General features: G+C 43.9%; 1 protein-coding gene across 3 annotated transcripts in view; it reads left to right on the top strand.

Moving 5' to 3' along the window:
* Positions 1 to 308: 308 nt before the first annotated feature.
* Positions 309 to 26,374, top strand: part of LOC116978603 — a 37,238-nt gene continuing 11,172 nt past the window's right edge. Inside the window, exons 1-6 of one of the 3 annotated variants that reach the window (XM_033029868.1) lie at positions 309 to 493; positions 11,646 to 11,754; positions 13,955 to 14,293; positions 20,391 to 20,660; positions 22,604 to 22,951; positions 23,032 to 23,298. In XM_033029868.1, the coding sequence (XP_032885759.1) occupies positions 455 to 493; positions 11,646 to 11,754; positions 13,955 to 14,293; positions 20,391 to 20,660; positions 22,604 to 22,951; positions 23,032 to 23,298 (1,372 nt within the window). In that variant the 5' untranslated portion in view covers positions 309 to 454. The remainder of the gene's footprint in view (positions 494 to 11,645; positions 11,755 to 13,954; positions 14,294 to 20,390; positions 20,661 to 22,603; positions 22,952 to 23,031; positions 23,299 to 26,374) is intronic. The other 2 variants (XM_033029869.1, XM_033029867.1) reach the window with 2 other exon arrangements.

Here is a 26,374-nt window from a genome sequence, read left to right as displayed (position 1 = left end):
AGATCACTGGAAACCAAAGATCATACGCTCTATGATCTTTGGTTCCAGCATCTTTGGTTTGGGGTGCCAGCAATCTCCAAGCGCGCCGGTCCAGTGCCCGCAGTTTCCAGCAAAGATCCTCCGCTATAGGATCTTTGGTTTCCAGTGCCTGCAAACTCCTAATGCGCAGACGCAGTGCCCCGGCTGTCTCCAAGTGCGCAGGCCTAGTGCCAGCAATCTCCAGAGCCGCAGCAGTCTGCAAGTGCGCAGGCGCATTGCCAGCAGTTTCCAGCGCCAGCACCAAGCTCCAAGCGCGCAGGCGCATTGCCAGCAGTCTCCAAGCGCGCAGGCGCTGCAAAACGTGATCCTCGAGCTTGCCAGTCGCGCAGGCGCAGTGAGTCAGGCTGTTGGGCGCTCAGACCAAAGATCCTATAGCAAGGGCTATCCGAGATGTCGGGCGCGCAGGCTCGGCGTGATGGGTCCTAGGGAGCGGCAGACTTCCTTCGGTTGCCGGGTGAGTGGCGGAGAGTCCCCCGGCCCGCCTTCCCCCCTCACTGAGCCCGGGCCCATTAGCCGGGTACCTCAGGTTCCACTGGGCGGCCGCTCTCCCAGCATCTGGAGGGCCGCTGGCAGCATGTCTGAGAAAACACGCGTAGCGCACGCACATCTGAAATCCGTGCACTCACTCGCAACTTTATCCTTGCAACCACTTTTTTTTCTCTTTCTGTTTACCACTGTCACCTTTAAAGCACTTTGCATGGTGTTCGTTCATATTGCAACTTCTCAACCTCGGCCTCGCCCAGCTACGGATTTTGTTGGCTTCACGCTCGCATGTTCGACGCCGATCTGATCACATCGAGCAACCAGCTGTAACATTGTCACGTGTAATGTCTGGAAAAGGGTCCCGACCCGAAGCGTCGCCTGTCCATTCTCTCTACATATGTCGTCTAACCAGCTGAGTTTTACCAGCACTTTTTATTTTGTTTAGGTTCTAACATCTTAAGTTCCCTGTGTCTCCGTGTGCAATAGTAGTTAGGAACAATATTCAATGTCACAGAGTGAGGAAAATTGGAGGAATAGCACATCATATTTAACTTGAGAAGCTTACAACCTAGGGGAGAATATTGAATTATCTAACTTCAAGTAACACTTGCTTTCCCTCTCTCACTCCCCCACCCTAGTTGTCTGACCAGTTTCACTGTCCTGATTAATTTCGCTGTTCATATGTCTCCTTGTCACCTTCCCTTCAACTGAACCATTCTACATTTCCTTATCGTCGTCTGCTTTTATCTTTTTTTATTTTCGCACCTTACCCCTCCATATCTAGACTCTCCCCTGACTCGGGCTGAAAGGTCTTGACCTGAAACCTCACCCATTCTTTGTCTCCAGAGATTCCTGTCCTGCTGAGTTGCTCCTGTATTTTGTGTCTATCTTTGGTGTAAAACCAGCATCTGCAGTTCCTTCCTACACATTAGTTAGGAACAGTTTTTAAGCTGTACTCCTTTAACGTTTGTATTAATTTAGTTATTAAATGTTGTTGCAACAACGTGAGGCTAAAGAAAGATGTTGTTTTCATCATCCTTGACCAGGAGAATGTTATATCTGGAAATATAAAAAAAATTGAAGATTGTACAGTTAAAAGTCACGATGGGATCGCAAATGTTTATAACTGATAGTTTCTGCATCCAATATGTGTAGTGCGTGTGGATGTTATTTCCCCACAGAATGTGGAAACCAGAAGGTGGATATCACCTGGTTCTTGATGAGAGCTGATTAATCATTTGTGGGTGCATATTCTAGTAGCTCACCAGGAGAAAAAGAGAACTGAACAGGAGAGACTAAAGCAGTCTGAGTAGCCCAAAGTAGACCCACCTACTCCCAGGAGAAATCAAGCTCAAGTCTGCTTGGATCCATAAGATGTTGATGGAGCTCTGAATACAGAAAATACTTTGCCAGGCTTGTCAAGGGAAAGTTAATTAATTGAAAACCAAACAAACTTGGAGATGCTGGAAATGGAGTAATATTTGCCTGGAAACAGTGCATATGGTTCACTAACTCTAATCTAGTTATAAAGCACCCATTTTACACATCCTGTAGCAGTCATATTTTATTGACCCCCACATCCCTATCAATATTTCCTCAGCCCCTTTCATCTCTTTTCCTTTTATATCTTGACTTTCCAACACCAAGAGCACGTTACAGTGGCAAATTAACCTATGAACACGTGGATATTGGGAAAGAGGGAGGAATAAAAATAGAAATTGCTATATTGTTCTCCAAATATTTTCAGTGTCTCAATACAATGATGTATTCTCTCAAAATTCTCTCAGATGTATTCAAAGATGTATTCAGGCAAGAGAGCTTGATGAGATACTCTATATTTAACCTGTTTCAACATATATACCATTGGGATGGACACTGTTGGGAAAACACTGCTATTTGGAATTAACGCAAAATGAAAGAAGGTGTTTAGAAGAATTGCATGATTGGTTAAGAAGGAACTCCAGATGTTGGAAAATCGAAGGTAGACAAAAGTGCTGGAGATCCTCAGCATGTGCAGCAGCATCTATGGAGCGAAGGAAATAGGCAATGTTTTGGGCCAAAACCCTTCTTCAGACTGATGTAGGGTGGGGGAACAATGGGGAGAAGGAAGGTGAAAGGAAGAGGAGGAGCCCGAGGGCTGAGGGAGAGCTGAGAAGGGGAGGAGACAGCAAGGGTTATCGGAAATTGGCGAAGTCAATGTTTATGCTGCTAGGGTGCAAACTGCCCAAGCGGAATATGAGGTGCTGCTCCTCTAATTTCTGGTGGTGCTCACTCTGGACATGGAGGAGGCCCAGGACAGAAAGGTCGGATTCGGAATGGGAGGGGGAGTTGAAGTGCTGAGATCAGGTTGGTTAATGCGGACCGAGCGGAGGTGTTCGACGAAACGATCGCCAATCCTATGCTTGGTCTCACCGATGTAGATCAGCTGACATCTAGAGCAGCAGATGCAATAGATGAGGTTGGAGGAGATGCAGGTGAACCTCTGTCGCACCTGGAACGACTGCTTGGGTCCTTGAATGAAGTCGAGGGGGGAGGTAAAGCGACAAGTGTAGCATCTCTTGCGGTTGCAAGGGAAAGCGCCCGGGGAGGGGGTGGAGCGGGAGGGAAGGGAAGAATTGACTAGGTAGTTACGTAGGGAGCGGTCTTTGCGGAAAGCAGACGGGGGGAGATGGGAAGATGTGGCGAGTGGTGGGGTCACGTTGGAGGTCCAGTTTGTGATATATTTCAGCTTGGCGAGCACAAGCCTTTCGAGTGTCTTCATGATTACAGAGGTCAGTGCGACAGGCCTGTAGTCATTAAGACAAGTAATCCTTGCCTTTTGGGTACATGGACAATAGTGGAGACTTTGAAATAGGCAGGGACAGTACATGTTTGCAGGGACTGGTTAAAAATGTCGGTATAGACCGGTGCCAGCTGTTTGGCACAGAGCTTAAGAGCAAAGGAGAAAACATTGTCAGGTCCTGGAGATTTCCGTTTTTTTTGTCCTCTGAGAAGGCTCTCCACCTCCTCTATTTTTATTGTCGATATTGGTTAAGTGATGTTGTGCAGACAGAGGGTGTGGGTGATTGGGTGTGAAGTGATGATTGGAGGGGGGTGGGTGTAGAAGGGCCTAGTCTTTGCAGAATGAGGTCAAGCTGTGAGTGAGTGTGAAGTGTTGGTTGGGGTGGGAAATGGTCCAATCTTTTCATACTGGAATCTTGCCTTAAGTGGTTAATGGGAAGGAGAGGGTGCAGGGTCCATTCTTTGTAGCCTGGAACTTTGTAGATGGAACTGGGAACCTGCCTGAGGGCTCATTGGGATCCTCCCGAAGTACTGTCAGTCGACGGGGCCTCGCCCTAAGGTTCGGCGGTTGACGAGACCTCGCCCGAAGGCTTGGCGGTTGACAGGACTGGGAACCCGCCCGATGGCTTGTCTGTGCCCACTGAAGCCTTGTCAATCGAAGACTCATCGGACGGCGTGACCTGGTGCCCACCCAAAGGTTTGTCAATCGCCGGTAACCCACCTGAAAACTCGTCAGGGCCTGCACGGACTCGTCAGTTGCCGGAGATCCCACCTGAAGGCCAAGGGTCAAGTCAAGAGAGTTTTATTGTCATGTGTCCCAGATAGGACAATGAAATTCTTGCTTGCTGCAGCACAACAGAATACTGTAAGCATAATACAGAACAGTTCAGTGTGTCTATATGCCATAGATCGTATATATACACATAAATAAACAGATAAGGTGCAATCGGCCGTTATAGTTCAGAGTTTGATGTCGTATTTATTAGACTGATGGCTGTGGGAAGAAGCTGTTCCTGAACCTGGATGTTCCACATTTCAAGCTCCTGTGCCTTCTTCCCGATGGCAACGGAGAGATGAGTGTGTGGCCAGGATGGTGTGGGGTGTGTGGCCAGGATGGTGTGGGTCCTTGATGACGTTGGCAGCCTTTTTGAGGCAGCGACTGCGATAGCTCCCTTCATTGGTGCGGAGGTCAGAGCCGATGATGGACTGGGCAGTGGCCACAACTTTCTGCATTCTTTTCCACTCCTGGACGTTCAAGTTGCCGAATCAAGCTACGATGCAACCAGTCAGTATGCTCTCTACTGTGCACCTGTAGAAGTTCGGGAGAGTCCTCCTTGACATACTGACTCTCCGTAATCTGCACAGGAAGTGGTGGCGCCGATGTGCCTTCTTTACAATTGCATCAGTGTGCTGGGACCAGGAAAGATCTTCGGAAATATGCCTGTCCAGGAATTTGAAGTTCTTGACCCTTTCCGCCATCGTCCCTTTGATATAAATGGGATTGCAGTTTCCTAACCTACCCCTTCCAAAGTCCATAATTAGTTCCTTGGTTTTGCTGGTATTGAGAGCCAGGTTGTGCTGGCACCATTTGGTCATTCGGTTGATCTCGCTTCTATGCTGTGACTCGTCACCATCAGTGATTCGTCCCACAACAGTGGTGTCGGCAGCGAACTTGATGATGGAGTTCTCACTTTGTCCGGCTACGCAGTTATGAGTATAGAGTGAGTACAGCAGGGGGCTGAGCACGCAGCCTTGAGGTGCTCCCGTGCTGATTGTTATCGAGGATGACACATTACCACCAATGCGAACAGACTGTGGTATGTGGATGAGGAAGTCGAGGATCCAACTGCTGAGAGATGCGCAGAGACCCATATCTGAGAGCTTGGTAAACCAGCTTGGAGGGTATTAAACGCCGAGCTGTAGTCAATGACTAACAGCCTGGCGTATGAGTTTCACCATACCAGTGGTCCAGAGCGGAGTGGAGAGCCAATGAGATTGTGCCTACAGTTGATCTGTTGTGGCAGTAAGCAAACTGCAGTTGGTCAAGGTGCTTCTCAAGGTAGGAGATGATATGTGCCATAATCAACCTCAAAGCACTTCATCACCACTGACGTTAGTGCCACTGGTCGATAGTCATTGAGGCACGTCACCTTACTCTTCTTGGTATTATTGATGCCCTATCAAAGCAGGTGGGAACCTCAGACCTGAGAAGTGAGAGGTTGAAAATGGCCATTAAAAACTCCAGCCAGTTGGTCCGCACAGGTTTTTAGAACACGACCGGGTATACCAACAGGTCCAGGCGCTTTCAGAGGGTTCACCCCCCTGAAGGATCTTCTGACCGGCCTCTGTGACTGTGACTAAAATACCATCATGGCGAATGGGGACTCTGGAAGGCACATTAGTGTTTATCACTATCAAAGCGTGCCTAGAACTCATTGAGCTCGTCAGGGAGTGATGCTTCACTGACATTTGAGCTGCTTCCTGATTTTGTCTTGTAGGATGTGATGGCATTCAAGCACTGCCACAGTTGCCGAACATCCGTCTCATCCTCCAGCTTGGAGCAGAAGTTCCATTTGGCCATTTTGATGCCCTTACCAAGGTCGTATCTGGACTTCTTGTTGACCTCTGTATCTACAGACCTGAATACCCGGGATCTGGTCTTCAGAAGAATGCGGATCTCATGATACATCCAAGTCTTCTGGTTAGGGAACACTCGGAAGGTATTTGTTGGAATTCAGTCCTCCACACATTTCTTTATGAAGTCTGTAACGACTGTGGCGTATTCATTCAGATCCGTTGCTGAGTACCTGAACATTGCCCAGTCTACAGACTCCAAGCAGTCCTGGAGTTGTTCCTCTGGCTAGTCAGGTGGCGGGACTAGGAAGGAGCAGGACTCTTCGGGCTTAGTTATTTAGTTTAGTTTAGAGATAGAGCATGCAAACAGGCCCTTCGGCCCACCGAGTCCGCATCGACCAGCGATCCCCGCACATTAACACCATCCTACATTCTCTAGGAACAATTTACACTTACACCAAGCCAATTAACCTGCATCTTTGGAATGTGGGTGGAAACCGAAGATGTCGTAGAAATCCGGTCACGGGCAGAACGTACAAACTCTGTATAGGCAGCACCCGTAGTCGGGATTGAACCCGGGTCTCCAGCGCTACAAGCACTGTAAGGCAGCAACTCTATCGCTGTGCCGCCTGGGCGCTGGGAGTGTGCTGGTATGAGGGTGAACTAGGGTAATGCCTCCAGTGCCTTCAAGGTAGGAAGCAGAAGGTGCCCCGGGACACAAAGATGGCCAGGAGGGGAGAGGGATGTCGGTTCTGGAACTGCTTCAGTACACTGAGTGCATTGGCCAGCTGGACTTTGGACTTTGAATAATGGGGCCAAAAATGGTGGTGCCAGCTTGTGTAATGTATGCAAAAAGAATTTCACTGTGCAGTTGCGTATCTGACAAAGCATCATTGAATCATAAAACAAAGAGACTTAACATTTAGGTACTTGGTTGAGGAATTAAAAGGAAGATGATGAAATATTCTGTATTCCCATTCAGGATGATGGGAGGTCAATACATTATTATCTTGGAAGGGTGGTAGAGACGAACTATTTTATTTAAATCAAAATATTGGCTTGAAAAGTAGTGGTTTTCACTGTTAAGGTGCTCGAAGTTGAGATTAGGCTGGATAACTCTTTTTTGACAGGCATAAACTTAATATACCAAATGGTTTACGTCTGGATTGTGAAAATCACATTATGTATTGCACCTGGTTATATTTGTTGACAGTTGATTATTTGACATGGTAATGTGTGAGATAAATTTACTGACTGTCATTCATTGATGATCACGTCAAAAAGGACACTTAACCAGATATGACATTCCCAGATGCCTTGTGAATATTTCAAAGGCTCTTTGATCCTTAGGATATCAGTAAAGGTAGTCAAGCAACTGCTGAAGAAGGCTAGATCATCACACTGAGCGAATTTGAGTAAATCGATTTTCTGTAATACCCCAACTCCAAGGGTGATGAATTGGTATATGCATAGACTTAAGAAATCACAAACTAGAACTAGATCACAAAAGAAAAAAAGACTACTTCAACCACGAGTAGTAGTAGACAGTATAACGAGTCAATTGGACGTGAGCAAAGGAAGACATGCATGCTCATATTAGAAACTTAGGTTTAGGTTTATTATTTTCACGAGTGTGAGGTATATATGGAAGGCTTTGCATTGCATGCTATCTAATCAGATAATACCATATAATAGGGGTCGCCAACCTACGGCCCCCGGGCCGAATGTGGCCCGTAACCCGAAACCATCTGGCCCGCAGGTGTATTTTTTTTCCCCATAATTATCCGACCTGCAGACTTCCATCATCTCCGATGCCACCGACAAGCGCCGAGCACGGCCGAGTGCTGAGCTCTGGTGGTATCACATCCTACGCAAAGCCGCCAGCACGGGCGCGCACCTTCTGTGTCTGGGTTTAACTGTCAGGATCGGGGTTGTTAACAGGCCCGGGACGAGTGAGTGTGTATTTGAGCCACCGCCTTCAGGACAGAGCCAAGTTAATGGTACACCATGTTTGTGAGCACCCGTAACTAGGGGCCAGTGCTCCAGGTGGCGTCCTCGAAAGGGCAAGATCTATGTGAACACGTGATTTGATGCCTTCCATCGGAGACGGGATCCATGAGCACTCATGATGGATGTGGCCCGCCATCCGCTCACAGACATGCGTCCTGGCCCCTATTGAGAACAAGGTTGCCGACCCCTGCCATAAACTCAAGTACAATAGGTGGAGCAAAGGGGAAGATACAGGCTGCAGAATATTGTTATTGGTTTAGTAGCACATCAGTTCCATAAACAAAGTCCAATGTCTGCAATGGGGTAGAAGTGAATCAATCGTACCATAGGTTATGGAATGAGTTTATAAATAGAGGAGAAGCAACTATTCCTGAGCCTGGTGGTACGCGTTTTCAAACTTCTGTACCTTCTGGTGGATGGGAGCAAGGAGAAGTAGGAATGACCATGGTGGAACAAGCCAATACTCAGTGAGATAGTAACAATGAAGACCATATTAGACCAACACTACATGTGGCAATTTGCCGTAAATGGTCCATCTCATGAAGGCCACCAAAGATGTTTGCTTGAGAGAAGTGAGAGATGTTAGGGAATGTTTAGCAAGAACATTATTCCTTGATAGCAGACCCTTGGAGAACTGCAAACAGTTAGGACCAGAATTGAAAGGGCAGTTGAAAGATCATCATTAAAGTAAACAACAAAGAGACTAGTCTGTTTCTTTGGATATTTTATTTTGGGTTTTGATTTTAACTTGTATGCTATTTGTAAAATTTTCGACAAATAATTCTATTTTAAGGCTACACCAATTTTAGCATTCGCACCTTTTGACCAAGGAAGACAATCTAATTGATGAACAGCGCCTAGGTAGAATGTGAGAGTACATTTCAAAAAACATAAAAAGGACTGTAAGGAGTTCTATACATATGTACAAAGGGAACTCTATTATGCACTTGAGGCTTGTGACTGTTGTGTACAGGCTCAGTGTGGTCCACTATCATAGACTCTCAAACTTATGTATGATTGCGCTTAATGTATAGCGGGATAGGCACTGAACTGTAGGCAAAAAAAAAATAATAAGGCAGTGAAGAGCTTAGTAACATGGTGTCAAGATGACAATCTCCCAATTAAGCAAAATGAAGGAACTCGTCATCAACTTCAGAAAGCGGGGTGAAATACAGGGTCCGGTCTATGTCAATGGTGCTGAAGTGGAGAGGGTTGAGTGTTTCACCAAAAATATGTCTTGGTCCAACTACTTTGATGTCACAGCCATGAAATCACCCCATCACATCTGTCCTCAGAAGATGAAGGGAAATCTGGCACATCTCCAATAACTCTTGCAAATTTCTACAGATGCACGGTAGAAAGCATCCCATTTAGATGCATCACAGCTTGGTTTGGTAACTGCTCTGTCTAAAGAAGTTTAATTTGACACCTAATTCACTTTGATATCTTCAGTATTAAAAAAATTTCATACTCGGAAATTAGCATCTTGTTCCCTATTGCTTTTCCATTGATTTAACACAAAAGCTGTGATCGAGGATAGTCAAAATCCCATAACTTTCTTAAAAATTAAGAGAACTGAAAGAAATGTTCAGTCATTATAGATTGAAGCATTCTGAAACAAATATGAAACAATCTTACTTGGATGACCTGAAATTAAAGCATATAATTAGTTAGATACCTTATTGTAGTTAATTACAAAATTCAATTGCTAGATTTAAACATCTATCCATTACTTAAGAAAAGATTAACATTTTAAATAGCCCAAGTGTCCAAATACCATTCACACAAGAATTCACAATATAACATGATTTTTAAATCTCATTGTCATGAATTTATAGGCCAAATGGAAGGAATTTAATGTTTAATTCCCGTAAATTAATGGCCTTTTAAATCATCTTATGAGTGGGTTTTTGTGGAACGCAATCGATTGGAACGTTGCGGTTTGTGGTGAATTTGAACCCCATATCGGCAGGAAAAACACTGCCGGTTCGTATGGGGCCATATTCACATTTTCGCCAATGAAATTTGGATTAAAGTCATCCTAGGAAGCAAGTTTATATGTAAAATAAATGACTTACCTTATGTTTTGTCCCCTACGTGAGATCCGTCCCATTGACGGCGTTATAGGTAGCTTTTTTATTTTACTCCAGCGATTTAATTGTCCCGCGATTGTTTTTAAAAACTTCCGAGAACGGAAGTCAGAACGATTTTTCGGCATCAGGTAGTAGCCCGATAAAATATATCTCGGACAGGCAGGAGGAAACGGCATCATCCACTGGGGATCGACCGACCAACTTACATACCGACTAACTGACCCAAATCCTAATCCTAACCCTAGCTCTACATTTTTATTTATCATTTTTATTTAACAGTTCACATCATAACTTTACAAAGATAAATCAATTGTAAAACAAAATTATCAACAAGGTTAGCATTACCTTTATTCCTTCGAAACCTTGACACTGTGTTAAATTTGTGTTAAATTTTTATTGTGTATTGTGTGTTCTTTATCATTGTACCGCTGCTGACAAATTCATTTCACTTGCACTTTATGTGCAATGTAACGATTAAAACCGTTTTTATTGTACTGTTTTGATGTAATTAGGAGGTAGCCATGATCCCAGAGTGCTCGATGCCTAGCTACCATGAAACAAAGCGCATCGCCATCCCTCTCCTTTTTTATTTTCCACACACATTGTCTGTCCTGCTGATAATGTACTGCATTTTCTGTTTTATATCCTATTTCCAATATCAGGATGTTAAAAAAAAATCTAAACATACGAGACCAAGTGGGATCCGTTGGGTCCCGTCCCCTCAACGCGCGGAAGCGGGGGAGGGGGCGGCCTGCAGCGTCACACACACACACTCACCATTGATATTATAGTAATATTCATTCACTCCTTTTACCCATCCCCGCCCTATCCACTCACGCATAGCCCCCAACTCGCAGGTGCGGCTAGAGAGGGAGGGGGGTAGAGAGAGTGGGACACAGGCACAGAGAAGAACACAGGGCCACAGAGAGGGAGACAGAGGCACAGAGACAGACATGGAGGCACAGAGACGGACATGGGGGCACAGAGAGGGACACGGGGACACAGAGAGGGACACGGGGACACAGAGAGGGACACGGGGACACAGAGAGGGACACGGAGGCACAGGGACGGACACAGAGGCAGGGGAGTTTACTTCCTTTTGGAGCTGGGGTTTCCGGGTATCCACTGCCTTTTGAAGCTGGGGTTTCCGATTTGTGGCGTCTTTTGAGTGGACGGCCCTGGGCGACCGGACTCGCAGCGAGTGAACACAACGTGCAACCATTGTCATGTCATCAGCCAAAGCCAGCGGTTTTGGCGGTATCATTTTCTAAGTTATTTGTGGTTTTTCAACATTTTGCTTAATAACTTGAGAAATAATGCATTAATTTTTCAGATAAGGCGATTTTTGACTTCACGGGATAGATCGCTATAGGAATATGTAAACATTTTACCGTTATAGCATCGTTTTTTGGAGTAGATGTGATTATATGTGCGCATACACACACACACAATTTAATAGTTATAAGATAAGATGGCATTTTGTAAATTCCATCGCCACCTCATTGCCACAACCTTGTTTTGTTTTTCATTGAATTTAAAAAGTGTTTGCATTGTTGTTGTTCTGGTTTCTTAGGACTTTTGCCCAATGGATTAACTCCTCATTTTGTGAGTACTGGCGCCAGTTTTCCTTGCATTAAAATACTCAATGTTACTTGTATCCTGCAGGCAATGAAACTGAATCTGCAAATGAAGCTACAATTTTACTTCTACAAAATGCCTGCTGGTTTCATATTCAGTGTCTCTGTTTTTCTATTCCCATCTACTTTCACTCAAAGTAAGTGCCTTATATCCACCAATCACTTGCATGTTGTTTTACATCAACATATTTAACCAAATCGTACCTAGTTATTAGAAAATATGCAACGTCTTTGTTTCCACGTACCATTCCCTTAAATAAGATGGATTCTACAGGTTTCAACAGTGGAACAGTATGCCATTATGTTCCTTACTGTCCTTCAACTACATTTCCCACATTCCTTAGTCTCATGAGCCACTAACTTATCCATTGACGTTGATATTGAGATTCCATCACAGAGAGGAGGCGTACTTCAAAATCTTGTACAGTTTTATTAGCCTTACAGGTTGTACCTAATTTAACAATATTTTACAGCATATTAAATGTTAAAACCTGGTTAAGTGTTAATGAAATGTTCAAATATTGAGATTAATTCTGTATGATTTTATTCAGAGAATAAGAGCAAGGCATTTTATTCAGAGAAGCTCAGAACATCGTGTTCTGACAGGGTCGGAAATAGAAATATCTGGAAGGTGAAGAATATGTGCCTTTAAGTTTAAGGGAAAAAGCTGAGAAACGATATTCTGAAGAAGGCTTTCGGCCCGAAACTTTGCCTATTTCCTTCGCTACATAGATGCTGCCTCACCCGCTGAGCTTCTCCAGCACTTTTGTCTACCTTTGATTTTCCAGCATCTGCAGTTCCTTCTTAAAGAAAAAAGATTTTCTCATCTTTGCATGAATTCAAAAGAGGGTGGTGGGGGAGAGAATAGATTAGAGAATGAAATGTACCAATAATTTTAATAAAGAATCCAGGAACTATTTATTCGCTGCCAGAATACATTTAGAATGTGTGGATTTGCTCCCACGTGGAGCAGGAAAGGAAAATACCAATTTATACTCCAGGGGAAGTTGGCTTTGAGCACCAGGGTAAAAAAAAAAGATATGTTTAAAAGATTACTTGAATAAGTGCAGAGGATATTAAAGAGGATGAACTGGAATAATACATGTCCTTTGTGATGTGTTCATATTCATAATAAGTTCATGTGATAGGTGCAGAACTAGGCCATTTGGCCCATCAAGTCTACTCTGCCATTCATTCGTGGCTGATCTATCTTTCCCCCACTCCCCTGCCTTCTCCCCATTACGCCTGACACTTGTACTAATCAAGAATGTGGATAATGTGCAATTCTAGCTTCCTGTATGGCATCAGTCGAGAAACTCTAGTACATAACCTAGAGTTTTCATATATTCTGCATCATGTTTAGGTGAAAATTGATTTCTTAAAGCCATGGGAAACATCAAAATAGATCTTACATATTTTCTAATAGCGGGGTACATGATTAAACATAATAACCAATGCATGACTGGCATTGGCCTTTGCAGTATTCAAGTGGGGTTATTGTCCTCAAATCCAGTGCAAGTAGAGTTAAGATTTGCTGTTCTGCTTGGTACATGGACAGGATATGTTTAGAGGGATATATGGGCCAAATGAAGGCAGGTGGGACAAGAATAGATGGGGCATTTTGTTTGGTGTGGGCAAAGGGGTTGTTTCCACTCTGTACAACTGTTCAGAAACAGTGCTATTCTATTGCTACCACTGGACTGAAGGCACGCTGGTGAAATTGCGTCTATTGGCAGGCAGTTGCAAGCTATTTACCTGAATCGTGTGAATCATGATACCAGAGACCCAGTAGAAATGTTCCCAAACACCCATAGCTGCCATCTTCATAAGAAAAATATACTTATTGGAAAGTGACTGGAGGTCTGTTATATAGACCCAGTATCCTGGTATCTTTATTAATCAGATAGGGGTGAGGGAACAAGAACTATTTGATTTCCACCTACTTTGGGGAAGGGACATTATGTGACAACAAAGAGAAGATTTAACATAACTATTTTCTACATCCATTTTCTTCTGCCTGTTCCTGGCTGTCTTTGTACTGCCCATTCTTGTGCAAGAATCAGAGGGAAATTTGGAGCCTTTACTTTCTGTAACCTCTTAGTAATTTCCTTCTTTCATTGTAATTGTCTTGTTGCATTAATGTATGATGTAATAACTCTGGTAAACTATTTATCAAATTTATATTGGAAAGGTTGTTTTTCGCTGTAGTCACGGTGATGCTATTAATTATAAAAGTATAACTAAGATAACTAAGAATATCACAATTGTTAATAATTCCAGATACGAAAACATGAGCAGTCTATTACTAAATTGTTGATATTGTTATTTTTTCACCAGACAACCCAAATCCCATTTACTTTTTGGATAAGAGAGGTGACATTCTTTTAGAAGGACCAGATATTCCTGAAAACAGATCTGTTGTCTGGGAATGGAAACCACATTCAGGAGAAGAAATTCAGCAGTTGGTTACATTAAGCAAAGATGATTCGGGTTCTTGGGGTGCGCAGTGGAGTGAGCATCTCAACAATTATTTGCAAAAGAAAATCAAATGGGATTATGCTACTCTAAATCTGAAAATTAGAAAACCCACATTTAAACTTGCCGGATTGTTCATTTTGACTCAAACACACCCAAAAAATAAAACGTTGAAATGGTATGAAATGTTTGGGATTAAAGGTGAGTGGACAACATCTTGAAAAGATCCAGGAATGATTTTGTAACAAATTGATAATTTAACATCAAGGAATTGCCAGAGTCATGTCTAATGTATATATAACTGTGCAGAATGAATATCTCATTGAAACAACCAGGAGAAAGATTTATCCTTGAATGTTGCTGAATTAGCAATAACAGGTTTGTAATTCCATGAGAAATAGCAAACCAAGAACAATCTAAAGAAGGAATTATTGTCTCCAAACTGACACTCATTTTCAGATAGATTGAAGTTTGATATAAAAAATAGAGCATCTGTCCTAATTTAGGCAAATAATAATAGGATAGGGATAAGCTTGACCAGTGTCACAGTTCCTTATTGTTCCAATTGTGCCTGCTAGATATACTGCAGAGGTTAAGGCATTATTGATCTTGGATTCTTCAACAACATTAAAAAAAAGTAAAGGGAATAAGTTCTGACAAGAAAGGAAGTTACTGAACTGTGAAAATCTATGTTTATTGAATTATTCTAAATCAGCAAGGATGATTTACAGTTCCAAACTGTTGTTGTAATCTTAATCTTAAAGGGCCTGTCCCACTTTCACGACCTAATTCACAACCTTTTTTACTCTTGGACATTTTTCATCATGCTAGAAAAAAACGCCCCGACCTACTTGCTGCCACGAGTACCTACGAGTAGCATCACTGCCTGCTACGACCTACCTACGACCTCCTACAACCTCATGACGACCATGCTGCGAGTATGGGTTAAGGGCAAACTCGGCAGAGGTCGTGAAAGTGGGCCCTTTATTGTTCTGTCCTGGGACCATTTCTCCTGAGTTGGCACCAGATATGAACAGCAACTGGAACCAATGGGGTTCATATTTCAGGTTATTAAGAGTTTCAATCTATCAGCAATTACCTGAAAAGTAATTCTAGTTTAGTTTTCTATAGATTCAGCCTCATCTGCTTGTTATTTTTCAGTTCATTTTGTTTTTATTACAGATTCCAGCATCTGCGGTGTTTCATTCAATTTAGTTACATTTTGAATATCATTATGAATAATATACAGCAGAAGGACAATATTGAATGGATTGGAGCACTTGAGCATTCTGCTTCAGCTCTATCCATTGCAAGATTGAATTATTACTGACAATATTGTAGTTGGGACTAAAACGCCAATGTGGGCATGTTGACAACATGTCTCTCCTTAAAATACATTCCCCATGAGGCTGAACACTTTGGGTCCTCTGAGGAGAGCACAAGTTTAAATAACTTTGAGGCAGTGCTCACCCCTAATGTGGACTAAAGTGCATGTGTTTGTTGGCCTTAGTGAAATGTGCCAGCAAATTGTGAACAGAGATTTTCTCCATATAGGTCTACGTTTCTAACACATTCTCTGCTCAAACCCCTGCCCACTGTAATGGTGACAGAACAAATGTTATCCAACCCTTTTAACTGGACTGAATCGTGACAGTCCACCAGATTCGGGGGAAAAGGTCAATAAATAGTAAGATTAAACGAGAACTTACCAGTTTGAAGTTTGATCGTTATTTTATGAGGAGTAACGTTGAGGGAATACGTGAAGAACCCCGCCAGGACGCATGCGTGTCATTCTTCAAAGCAGGGGTGTGAAATCACAGATAACTGTAATGACTAAACATAGTAAGATTAGAGAAGACGATACCAGTTGAGTATATGATCAAGGGTGGGAGCTTTGAAGAATGACACGCATGCATTCTGGCGGGGTTCTTCACGTATTCCCTCAACGTTACTCCTCATAAAATAACGATCAAACTTCAAACTGGTAAATTCTCGTTTAATCTTACTATTTTACTTCGGAGTCACGTGAGTGACTACGTGAAGATTTTAAAGCTCTGTGATTCCATGCCGTGGAAACGAGTCCATGCATCACATCTGCCTTGATTATGGGGAGAATAGTGTTAACATCATTAGACATCAATACGATATTGAAAAAACAATGATAAATTTATTAACACCAAATTATAGCCCCTATTTATGGGGTAAAATTATATTACAGAACTTAAAATTGTTTCTGCAAATGTTCCAGGTTCAATTACTGGTTTGTTATAAAATCGTTGGAAAGTTTTATCCGTTGACCATCCTGCTGTCTTGAGGATTTGGTCCATAGGAACATCCAACTTCATAGCTGCCGATGTAGCTGCAGCCCTGGTGGAGTGAGATTTTAAAATGTTAGTGTCTACTCCAGCCTTTATTAGGACCTGTTTTAGCCATCTCGAGATGGTCTGGACTGTCACTTTTTTGTGTGGCTGTTTGTAGCTGATTAAAAGTGCCATTTCTTTGCCTCTGATGATCTTAGTATACTCCATATATAATAGCAAGTGTGTTACAATACAGAGACGATCATCTGTCGGGTAGGCCCTGAATTCTATTTTTAGGCCTGCTGACCCCTGTCTGTTCTGTTTGACTAATTCATTGATGTGAAAAGTTAAATTTCCAGATGAAGTAGTCATGTTTTCCAGCCTTAGTTTCTGTAGCGACTGGACCCTTTGTACCGTGACCAAGGCCATCAGCATGACTGTTTTCATAGTCAGTTTCTGTAGGGACAGCGCTGTAGCTGGAGACCAGTTTCTTAACATGGTCAGTACAATGCTCACATCCCATATTTGGGAGTACCTGGTTCTTGGGGGATTAACATAAAAAATGCCCCTCATGAGTTTAGTTACCAGGGGGTGTGTCCCAACAGAATGCCGCTCTGTTCCTTGCCACAGGTATGTTGATAGAGCACTTCTGGCGCAGTTGATGGCACTATAACTGAGCCTCTCATCGTAATGGAGGCTTGCCAGGAATTCCAGAACAGAGGGGATGTTCATAGATCTGTGGGTAATGTTATTGTTGTGACAGTACATTTCCCATTTCTTGATGTACACCAAGTACTGTTTTTTGGTGGACTGTCTGTGGGCCGCTGAAATAATATCCACTGTTCGGTCCCAGGTGTAGTAGAGGTGCTTTCAAACTTTACAAATTAATAGGTTTATATAATTATGACATGGGTGACTTTCCCTTGTTACGGGATGAACCAGTAAATTAGGTCTATGATGGATGGTGATGCATGGTTCTAATACCATGTCGAGTATCACCGGGAACCATGGTTGAGTAGGCCAATCGGGTACTATCAAAATACCAGACGCAGAGTCTTGCTGTATTTTCCTTAATACCCGACTGATGAGGCAGAAAGGAGGGAATGCATAAATAAACAATTTCCCCCAATGCAGTGAAAATGCATCTGTTGCCGCTGCCCCAGGGTCTGCTGATAATGATTGGATTGGAACAATGCTTAATGTTATCTTTCCACCATTTTAGTTCCATTATGGCCTCTGTTGGTAGCTTCATTGGTCTGTCAAAATGACCACCATTAATTTTGAGTGCTCGTATTTTAGCCCTCTGTAAATTTCGATAATGTAAAGGTCCGAATTGTGTGGCTGGAAACGCAGCCACTATTTTGCCAATTATTCTTGCTACCAGTCTGATGGATGGTTTAGTGATGTCAATGATTTTGCTGCAAGCCTCTATTAAGGCTGTAACCTTTTCTTTCGGCAAAGTCACTGACATGTGAACTGAGTTAATGGTGAACCCCAGATAATCCATTGTGGTTGAAGGCGTTAATTTAGATTTAACTGGATGGATGATAAACCCAGTTTTTTCCCAAATAATTGTTTTGTGGCTGTTACCGTTTGTTTAGCCAATTCCAAAGTTTTGCCCACAATAAGTATGTCATCTAGATATGCCATTACCATGTGTTTTTGTTTCCGCAGAAACGCTAGGGCTGGTTTCAAAATTTTAGTGAACAGCCTGGGGCTGATGTTAGGCCATTAGGTAGTGCCCTGTACTGCCAGAGCTGACCCATCCAGTTGAATTTTAAATAACATCTGTGGTCACCCCTGATGGGTACTGTATAGTAAGCATCTTTTAAATCGATGCTTGCCATGTAGTAACCTTAGGAAATCAATTGCTTAGTAGTAACAAAGGTTTCCATCTTGAAATGAATATATTGTACGAAAGTATTCAAATTAGTCAAATCTATGATGATGCGGCACCCACCATCTTTCTTGTTTTTGATAAAGATATTGGACACAAATTCCTGTGATTCGTGTTGGGTTTTCTCAATTACTCCTTTTTTATAAAGCCGCTGTAGTTCAGCGTGTGCTTTTGATTTTTCTTTGCCTGTAAGCACAAACATTCGGTTCGGTACATGCTGAACTGGAGGGTTATGTTTTTGTATAAATTCTATGGTATAACCCTGGATACTGCTTAAAATATAAGTGTCGGTAGTTAACTTATTCCATGCATCCAGATAGAAGTGTAATCTCCCACCAACCTCCATGCTCCCTTCAATTCGTAAGGAACCAGACCCACCTACCTCCATGGTTACCAGTGGTAGGTTTATTACTTTTTCGGTATCCTCTGTGGACGTTGAGGCGCCGGTGTCTGGGTCTGTAGTTGGGTCGGTGTTGAGGGTTTGCGCATTTTCCAGGAAGGCCGGTCTGGGCCATGGACTAAAAAAGACCGATGTTGAGTGTACCTGGCCTTCGAGCTTTCACCAGTTTGTCTTGTCCGACTGGTGGGTGCGTAGGGGTGCTGTTTCTGGCCAAAGTAGTTTTTAGACGTTGCTTTAATGAGCCCCAGGGTTTTAGCCTCTTCGTTAAGTTCTTTTACCTGTTTGGATAAGTCACCTCCAAATAGTAATATTGGTGGTTTGGAGGTTCCAGGTTTACACAGGCCTGCAAATTTGGGGTCTAAAGCCGGTTGGATGGCACTCTTCCTAATACTATTTAACTCGTATTGGGAGTTGCAAAATAAAGCCAGTGCATCCTGGTGATCTTGTGTCATGTCTTTTTCGTTGATTGTGCGGGCGAAAGCCGTAATTCCCACTGTTAGGACTTTCAGAACTTTTTGGAGTTTCAAGTCCCTGTCTCTGATTGATGCTCCGACATGTTTCCAAATACACTGGTTGACACTGGGAACATTCAGTGATTTGCAGTTTCCTGGTGGTAAGTGTCTTGCTGTGGTGTCCAGTAATGCCTGTCCTTGTAGCTGATTGAATGACATGTAGTCAATACTTGCAGCTATTTTAAGTTCCAGGTTTTGGCCAGTTTGGTCGGGTTGAATGAACTGGGACACCATATCCAATAGGTTTTCTTGCACCCCATGCACACTAGGAGTATGTTCTGCACACCCCTCTTCAGGGTCAGCCCAGAATTGACCCCCCGTACTCCCCTCTGATGAGGGAGAAACACTGTGCAGCCCTACAAGAGGTACTGCTGTAGGACTTACTAGCTGCCCACTGTGACTAGTCTCCATCTCCTGTAGCCTGCCACTTTGGAGTATTTGCTCCAACAGCCGCTCCAACTGACTCCAATGCTCTTGGGCACTGGCCACTCGCGGCTGCTCCTGTTCCTCAAGCAGCTCCAACCGGCTCCAATGCTCTCGGGCAGTGGCCGCTCGGGGCTGCTCCTGAAGCCGCTCCAACCGGCCCCAATGCTCACGGGCACTGGCCGCTCGCGGCTGTTCAAAGTCGGACTCATCGGAGTCAACGACTGTCAGTTTTTTGCTTCGCTTTACCGCGGTGTTGATTTGGCCGGTGCGGGAGCGAAGTCGGGCACAGCTGTTCCCATTACGGGAGATTGGTGTGCCGTTGGCTGCTGCTGGCTGCCCGCAACTCCGTGGTTCTTCCCCGCCAGCTTTTTCGCAGCCTTCTTGTTTCTCTTGGATCTGTCCATGCCTCCACCTGTGATAAAGTAAGTGGAAAGAACGCAGAGTCTCCTTACCTGCTGTTCCCGGCTTTTAAATTCTGCCGCTAAGGGGAACGTCGTTCCCCCTGCTGTGACTCGTTGCAATGCGTGTAGCGATATGGCACGCATGCGTCCTGGCGGGGTTCTTCACGTAGTCACTCACGTGACTCCGAAGTAAAATCAAGAATCTTTGGCTCCATTGTGTTAATCTATGGCTAAATCGCTTGTGTAATCTGGGTTGACATTTTATGTGCGAACATTGATAATGAGCACATCTTGGGGTTGATTTGAACCTATTCATTGTATTTACATGCTACAAATCTCACTGTTTAATTTGTCTTTCACAGTTGAATCAAGCCCACGGCAGCCTATGGTTGGCAGTGATGTCACACTCAGTTGTACCATCTCCAAACCATCTGATACTGTCAGTCTTCATTGGAAACAAATAGAGACATCTCAGCAGAACAGAAGGAACATTGATCAAATCCGACTAAATCATACAATCTATCTGATAATTAAACATGTTACAGTAGAGGATAAAGAGATGTATGTTTGTGAAGTACAAGGAAATGGATCCATTATTCACAAAGCACGGACAGATTTTTCTGTGTCCTCATGTAAGCACAGTTTCCTCAGAATGCAGTGACTAGTGGGGTACTCTGCAAAGCTCGGTGCTGGGACCGCAGCTATTTACAATATACATCAATGATTTTGATGAAGGGATTCAAAGTAACATTAACACGTTTGCAGATGACACAAAGCTGGGTGGCAGTGTGAACTGTGAGGAGGATGCTATGAGAATGCAGGGTGACTTGGACAGGTTGGGTGAGTGGGCAGATGCATGGCAGATGCAGTTTAATGTGGAAAAATGGGAGGTTATCCACTTTGGTAGCAAAAACGAAGACAGATTATTATCTAAATGGTGTCAAGTTGGGAAAAGGGGAAGTACAACGGGATCTGGGGGTCCTTGTTCATCAGGTACGGCAGGCAGTGAAGAAAGCGAATGGCATGTTGGCTTTTATGGCAAGAGGAGTTGAGTATAGGAGCAGAGATGGTCCTGCTGCAATTGTATAGGGCCCTAGTGAGACCACACTTGGAGTATTGCGTGCAGTTTTGGTCCTCTAATTTGAGGATTCTTGCTATTGAGGAAGTGCAGCCTAGGTTTACAAGGTTAATTCCCGGGATGGCGGGACTATCATATGCTGAGAGAATGGAGCGGCTGGGCTTGTATACTCTGGAGTTTAGAAGGGTGAGAGGGATCTTATTGAAACATAAGATTATTAAGGGTTTGGCCAAGCTAGAGGCAGGAAACATGTTCCCGATGTTGGGGGAGTCCAGAACCAGGGGCAACAGTTTTAGAATAAGGGGTAAGCCATTTAGAACGGAGATGAGGAAACGCTTTTTTACACAGAGAGTTGTGAGTCTGGAATTCTCTGCCTCAGAGGGCAGCGGAGGCCGGTTTTCTGGATACTTTCACGAGAGAGCTAGATATGGCTCTTAAAGATAGCGGAATTGGGGGTTATGGGGAGAAAGCAGGAATGGGATACTGATCGGGGATGATCAGCCATGATCACATTGAATGGTGGTGCTGGCTTGAAGGGCCGAATGGCCTTCTGCACCTATTGTCTATTGTCAAATAAATTGTTACAAGTTCAGACTAGCATTTAAGATTAAGTGATGTCACCTATGAGCACATTCTGGTTACAGTCAGCATGTTGGGAGCCTAGCATTCATAACAGCAGTGAACAATAACATTTCTCCTCTCAATGACCATTCTAACCAAGTTCCTGTTGGATATGCTGGCTTAAAATTTGTATTAAACGGGAAATAGGAGAAAAGTGGGAATCACTAGCCATGAATAGGAAAGGGAAGGATACAAATGGAAATGAAAACAAAGATGGTGGGTGATAATAAAATAAGAGGAATTGGCTTATGGAAGGAAGCAGAGCTGGGGAGTGGGATTTGAGGGAAAGGAGGAAAACAAACTGAAAGGGCGGCTTTGATAGCGAAAGTATTTACTTGTGTAAATATAGAAAAGTAGACATTAAAATAACTATAAGGCCTTTTGATGTCCATCAGAACAAAACTAAAATTACTACTATAGATACTGAAGTAGTTATATTACACATAAAATACAAGGAGAAAAGACAGCTTGGTGAAGGGGAAGGCAACAACCTGATAGTGGAACTTTGCACTGAAAGGCAGGAATTGACATTTGTGGCAAAGCTAAAAACATATAATCAAAATTAGTGCTTTGCTGAACAAGAATTAACTGCACATCAGTGTTAGTGAAAAACTGATGACTAAACTAAAAAGCTAGGTCAATGTAAGTTTTCAGTCTGTCCAAAGAAAGGGGAGAGCTTTAGGGAGGAGGCTCATGGATGAAGTGTTTAACTTCCAAGGAATGTTTCTGGCTTTTCCAATTTTATGATTGTGATGTTTCAATACTTGATAAAATGAAGCTGTGATTAAAAATAGAGTAAACACTGTGGGCAGGATTAATCCTTTTTCTCCATCTCATCCACTATTAAATTCTAACATGTTAATCAATATATTGCAGATTTAAATCTTAAGAGTTACCAACTCTATCGCCTGGCTACAGATCACAGTGAACTCCAGCTGATTTGCTTTCATTATTACAATATTGTTTACTCTGATTACGCTGCATGGACATGGAAGTCATCTCATCTTCAAAGTCAAGAGAAAGAAATAGTATCCGCGTCAAGATTTATGCCCTTCAATGTGAACAGGACCCATTTTGGGAATCGACTGGTACCTATAATGGCAAACTTTAATGGCTTAGATTTCAATGTGAGGATTACCCCTGTGCTTTTTGAAGATGCAGGAGTTTATTCGTGTTCTTTGGGTTCAGATAAATTCGTGACCATTAAATTAATTACTGTTAAAGGTAAGAAACAGGGTACTTTTCTTTCCAGTTAAATTAATAATCAGTATTTAAAATCTAAATGTTTTGTTTTGTTTCCTCAGTTACTGCTGAACCATCAGATGCAATGACTGAAGGAGACAATGTTACTCTGACCTGCTCTGTTTCTGAGGTCACTGAATCAATGAGACTTGTGTGGATCAACAGTGAAGGTAAAACTGTTGAAGAGAAATTTTTTGAAGGCGGAGAGCCAGAAGATAATTTTTTGCAGCTGATTACTCAGAAAGCAGATAGAGACACGGGAAGCTGGATGTGTGTTTTGTTTCATCAAAACACTCCGCAACATTTAGTTCTATATCAGAAGGTTTCCAGTAAGTACTCAATTCTTGCTCCTTGTGACTTCCACCAAATGTACTTGACACTTGCTTATTATTACTAACTGACATTTCATATCCAATTGCACACTTTATTATTCTCAGGTTAATCATGGTTGTTCACCTAAACAATATTTTTAGACCTTTGGGCTCCATTACACTCCTGTAGAAGATTTAAATGTCTCCCTGCGTACTTCACTAAATAGTTCTGCTCCTGACATCCAGTTTTGCTGGGATGGGTAAAAATGGAAAATCTGATTTGTATTTTATGACTAACAGCAATGCTTTTGCACAAATTGCTGAACTCAGTTTTGATTCCAATGGGGGTCGAAGTGGAGGGTGGGTTTTGCAGGAAGTTTAGCAGTGGGGACAGGGTAAGAGAAGCCTGTCAGTCGATTTCCACAATGCCCGACATTCGTTGGATGTCTACACAGAAATGAAGAGAAACGTCCAATTTATAAGGTGTACCTAGACTAAACCAAAGACAGAATGTCCCCATTCCATTAAAACAAAATCTAATAGCGCTTTCTCACGGGGCGACTTGACGCAAGAGTTAACCAGAGTTTAACATCGTGGGAACCTCGTGCGAAAACAGTACGGCATTCGTGGACCACCGTGGCGCTAACGGCAGGTAATCGTGTAACTTGGTGACTCGGGAGAAAATTCAAGCAAGTTTGAATTTCTCCAAGAGTGACGTACACTTGTGGTTGAGCATTGCAACATTATATGAACGTAGTGGCCAGTGCGATATCTGTAATAACTCTTGCGGTTACCGTGGGAACTCCTGCGAACGGTGAACCCGGAAGCTGGACAGAGGGGACAGAAGGTGAGTAAAAATTGTCTTCTGTGGGATTGAATTGAAAAAATAAAGATTTGCAACCGCATATCATCCGCATATCATTCCCCCCGAACCTAAACCTGTATCTGCTGGTTCTCGATATGAGACAACGGTGGGCGGCGCGACTTTCGTCAGCAGCGGCCTCTGCAGTCCGTCTGCGTTTTTATTATTTTATGTCTATGTTTTTATGTAGTTTTTGTTATTTTTTGTTGGGGTATGTGTGTGGGGGGGAGGGGGTAACTTTTAAATCTCCCTGCACGGGAGACCCGACCTTTTCTTTGTCGGGTCTCCGTTGTCGTTGGGGCTGCAACGAGGAGCGGCCTCCAACAGGAAGTCCGGGGGCTGTGGTGCCGGCTACTCACCTCACCGTCGCGGAGCTGGCCGAGTCCAGAGCGGGTGGAGCTGTGGTGGACGCTGCTGCGGCCCGACCTCCGGAGAACCGGAGGCTGCAACTGCGGGTCTGGCGGACAGTGACACCGGGAGCCCGCGGGTCCCTGGAGGGAGACCGCTTTTCGGGGCCTCCAGGAACGGCGACTTCTCCCGCCCGAGTTGCGGGGTTGAAGAGCACCTGAGCGGGGCCTTACAGCACCGCCCCGCGCGGCTTGGAATGGCTGCGGGACTGCGAGCGCACGCCGGGGGCTCTAACATCTAGAACCCGGTGTGCGACCTTGCATCACCCGGCGTGGCTTTAATGGCCGCGGGACAATTCGCCATCGCCAGCCGGGGGCTTTGACTTTGACTCTGACATCGGGGGGGAGAGTGCAGTGGAGAGAAAAGTTTTTTTGGCCTTCCATCACAGCAATGTGATGGATGTTTATGTAAATTATGTTGTGTCTTGGGTCTATTTGTTTGTAATGTATGGCTGCAGAAACGGCATTTCGTTTGGACCTCAAGGGGTCCAAATGACAATAAATTGAATTGTATTGTAAACCAAAGCGAGTTAGGACATCAACGGGGAGATCCTGGATAAACCCAAGGTAGACACAAAATGGAGGAACTCAGCGCAACAGGCAGCATCTCTGGGGAGAAGGAATGGGTGATATTTCGGGTCGAGACCCTTCTGATATGCTGCCTGTCCCGCTGAGCTACATGTTGTGTCTATCTTCGTTTTAATCCAGCATCTGCAGTTCCTTCCTGGCCGAACCAAATTGAAAGATGAGAGGCTGGGCGATAGAGCACTGGGTGTGACAAGGATCAGGCTTCAGTAAGCAAAGTAAAGAGAGGTGGCAACGTTATGGAAATGAAGCGGGTGATCCGAGTGATGGCGAGACGGTATCCTCTAATGTGTCGGAAAGAACTGTAGATGTTGGTTTGCGCCGATGATAGACACAGTAATACTGGAGACAGACATAAAATACTGGACGGGCAGCATCTGGATAAAAGGAATGGGTGACGTTTCGGGACGAGACTCTGAAGAAGGGTCTCGAACCGAAATGTCACACATTCCTTCTCTCCAGAGATGCTGCCCGTCCTGCTGTGTTACTCCAGCATTTCGTGTCTATCTTCCGTATGCTCTGTGATGGTCATCTCGGAGTCAAGTGGCAACTCTGGTCTGTAGACACGAGGAACTGCAGATGCAGGAATCACGAGCAAAACACAGAGCGTTGGACGAGCCTGACCCTTTGAGTTCCTCCATCACTTTGTGTTGAAGTCAGGCCTGGACATTGCTTGGCTCAGTCTCAGGCGCCGGCTAACTAGGAAGGTCGAGTCAAAGTCCAGCACTAACACTCAAGAAATAACGTTTGCGGCCTGATGTTCCCAATATTTAATTGAAATAATTAATAAAGTAAATAAATATATACCGGTCTAATCAGTATCTACAGGATTGGACAGGCTAGATGCAGGAAGAATGTTCCCGATGTTGGGGGAGTCCAGAACCAGGGTCCCAGTTTTACAGTCTACCGTGGGAACTCTTTAAGTCAGCGGGCAGGCAGCAGTTGATTGTTGCTCCCTTCAGTTTCCCAGGGGTTCGGGACGGGACTGGAGTTGGGAGGGAAAGGTGGGGGAGTCGAGGGAGAGGAGGGGGAGACAGATGGGGGTGTCTTCATTTACTGGCGGCGGGTGTCTGTCACTGAAACAGGCAGGTGAGATTTCACATCCACCTTGTGTGTGCCTCTCTCTCTCTCTCTCCCTCCCTCCCTCTTCCGCCAGTCACCCCGAAGTACATCACACTGCCTCTGTGCCTCTCTCTCTGTCTCTCTCCCCCTCTCTCCTAAGTAATGTGGCATCTTCCTG

The sequence above is a fragment of the Amblyraja radiata genome, chromosome 11 (assembly GCF_010909765.2).
Source record: "Amblyraja radiata isolate CabotCenter1 chromosome 11, sAmbRad1.1.pri, whole genome shotgun sequence".
Lineage (NCBI taxonomy): Eukaryota > Metazoa > Chordata > Chondrichthyes > Rajiformes > Rajidae > Amblyraja > Amblyraja radiata.
Note: the sequence above shows the minus strand (reverse complement) of the source record. Positions and strands in the feature narration are given on the sequence as shown.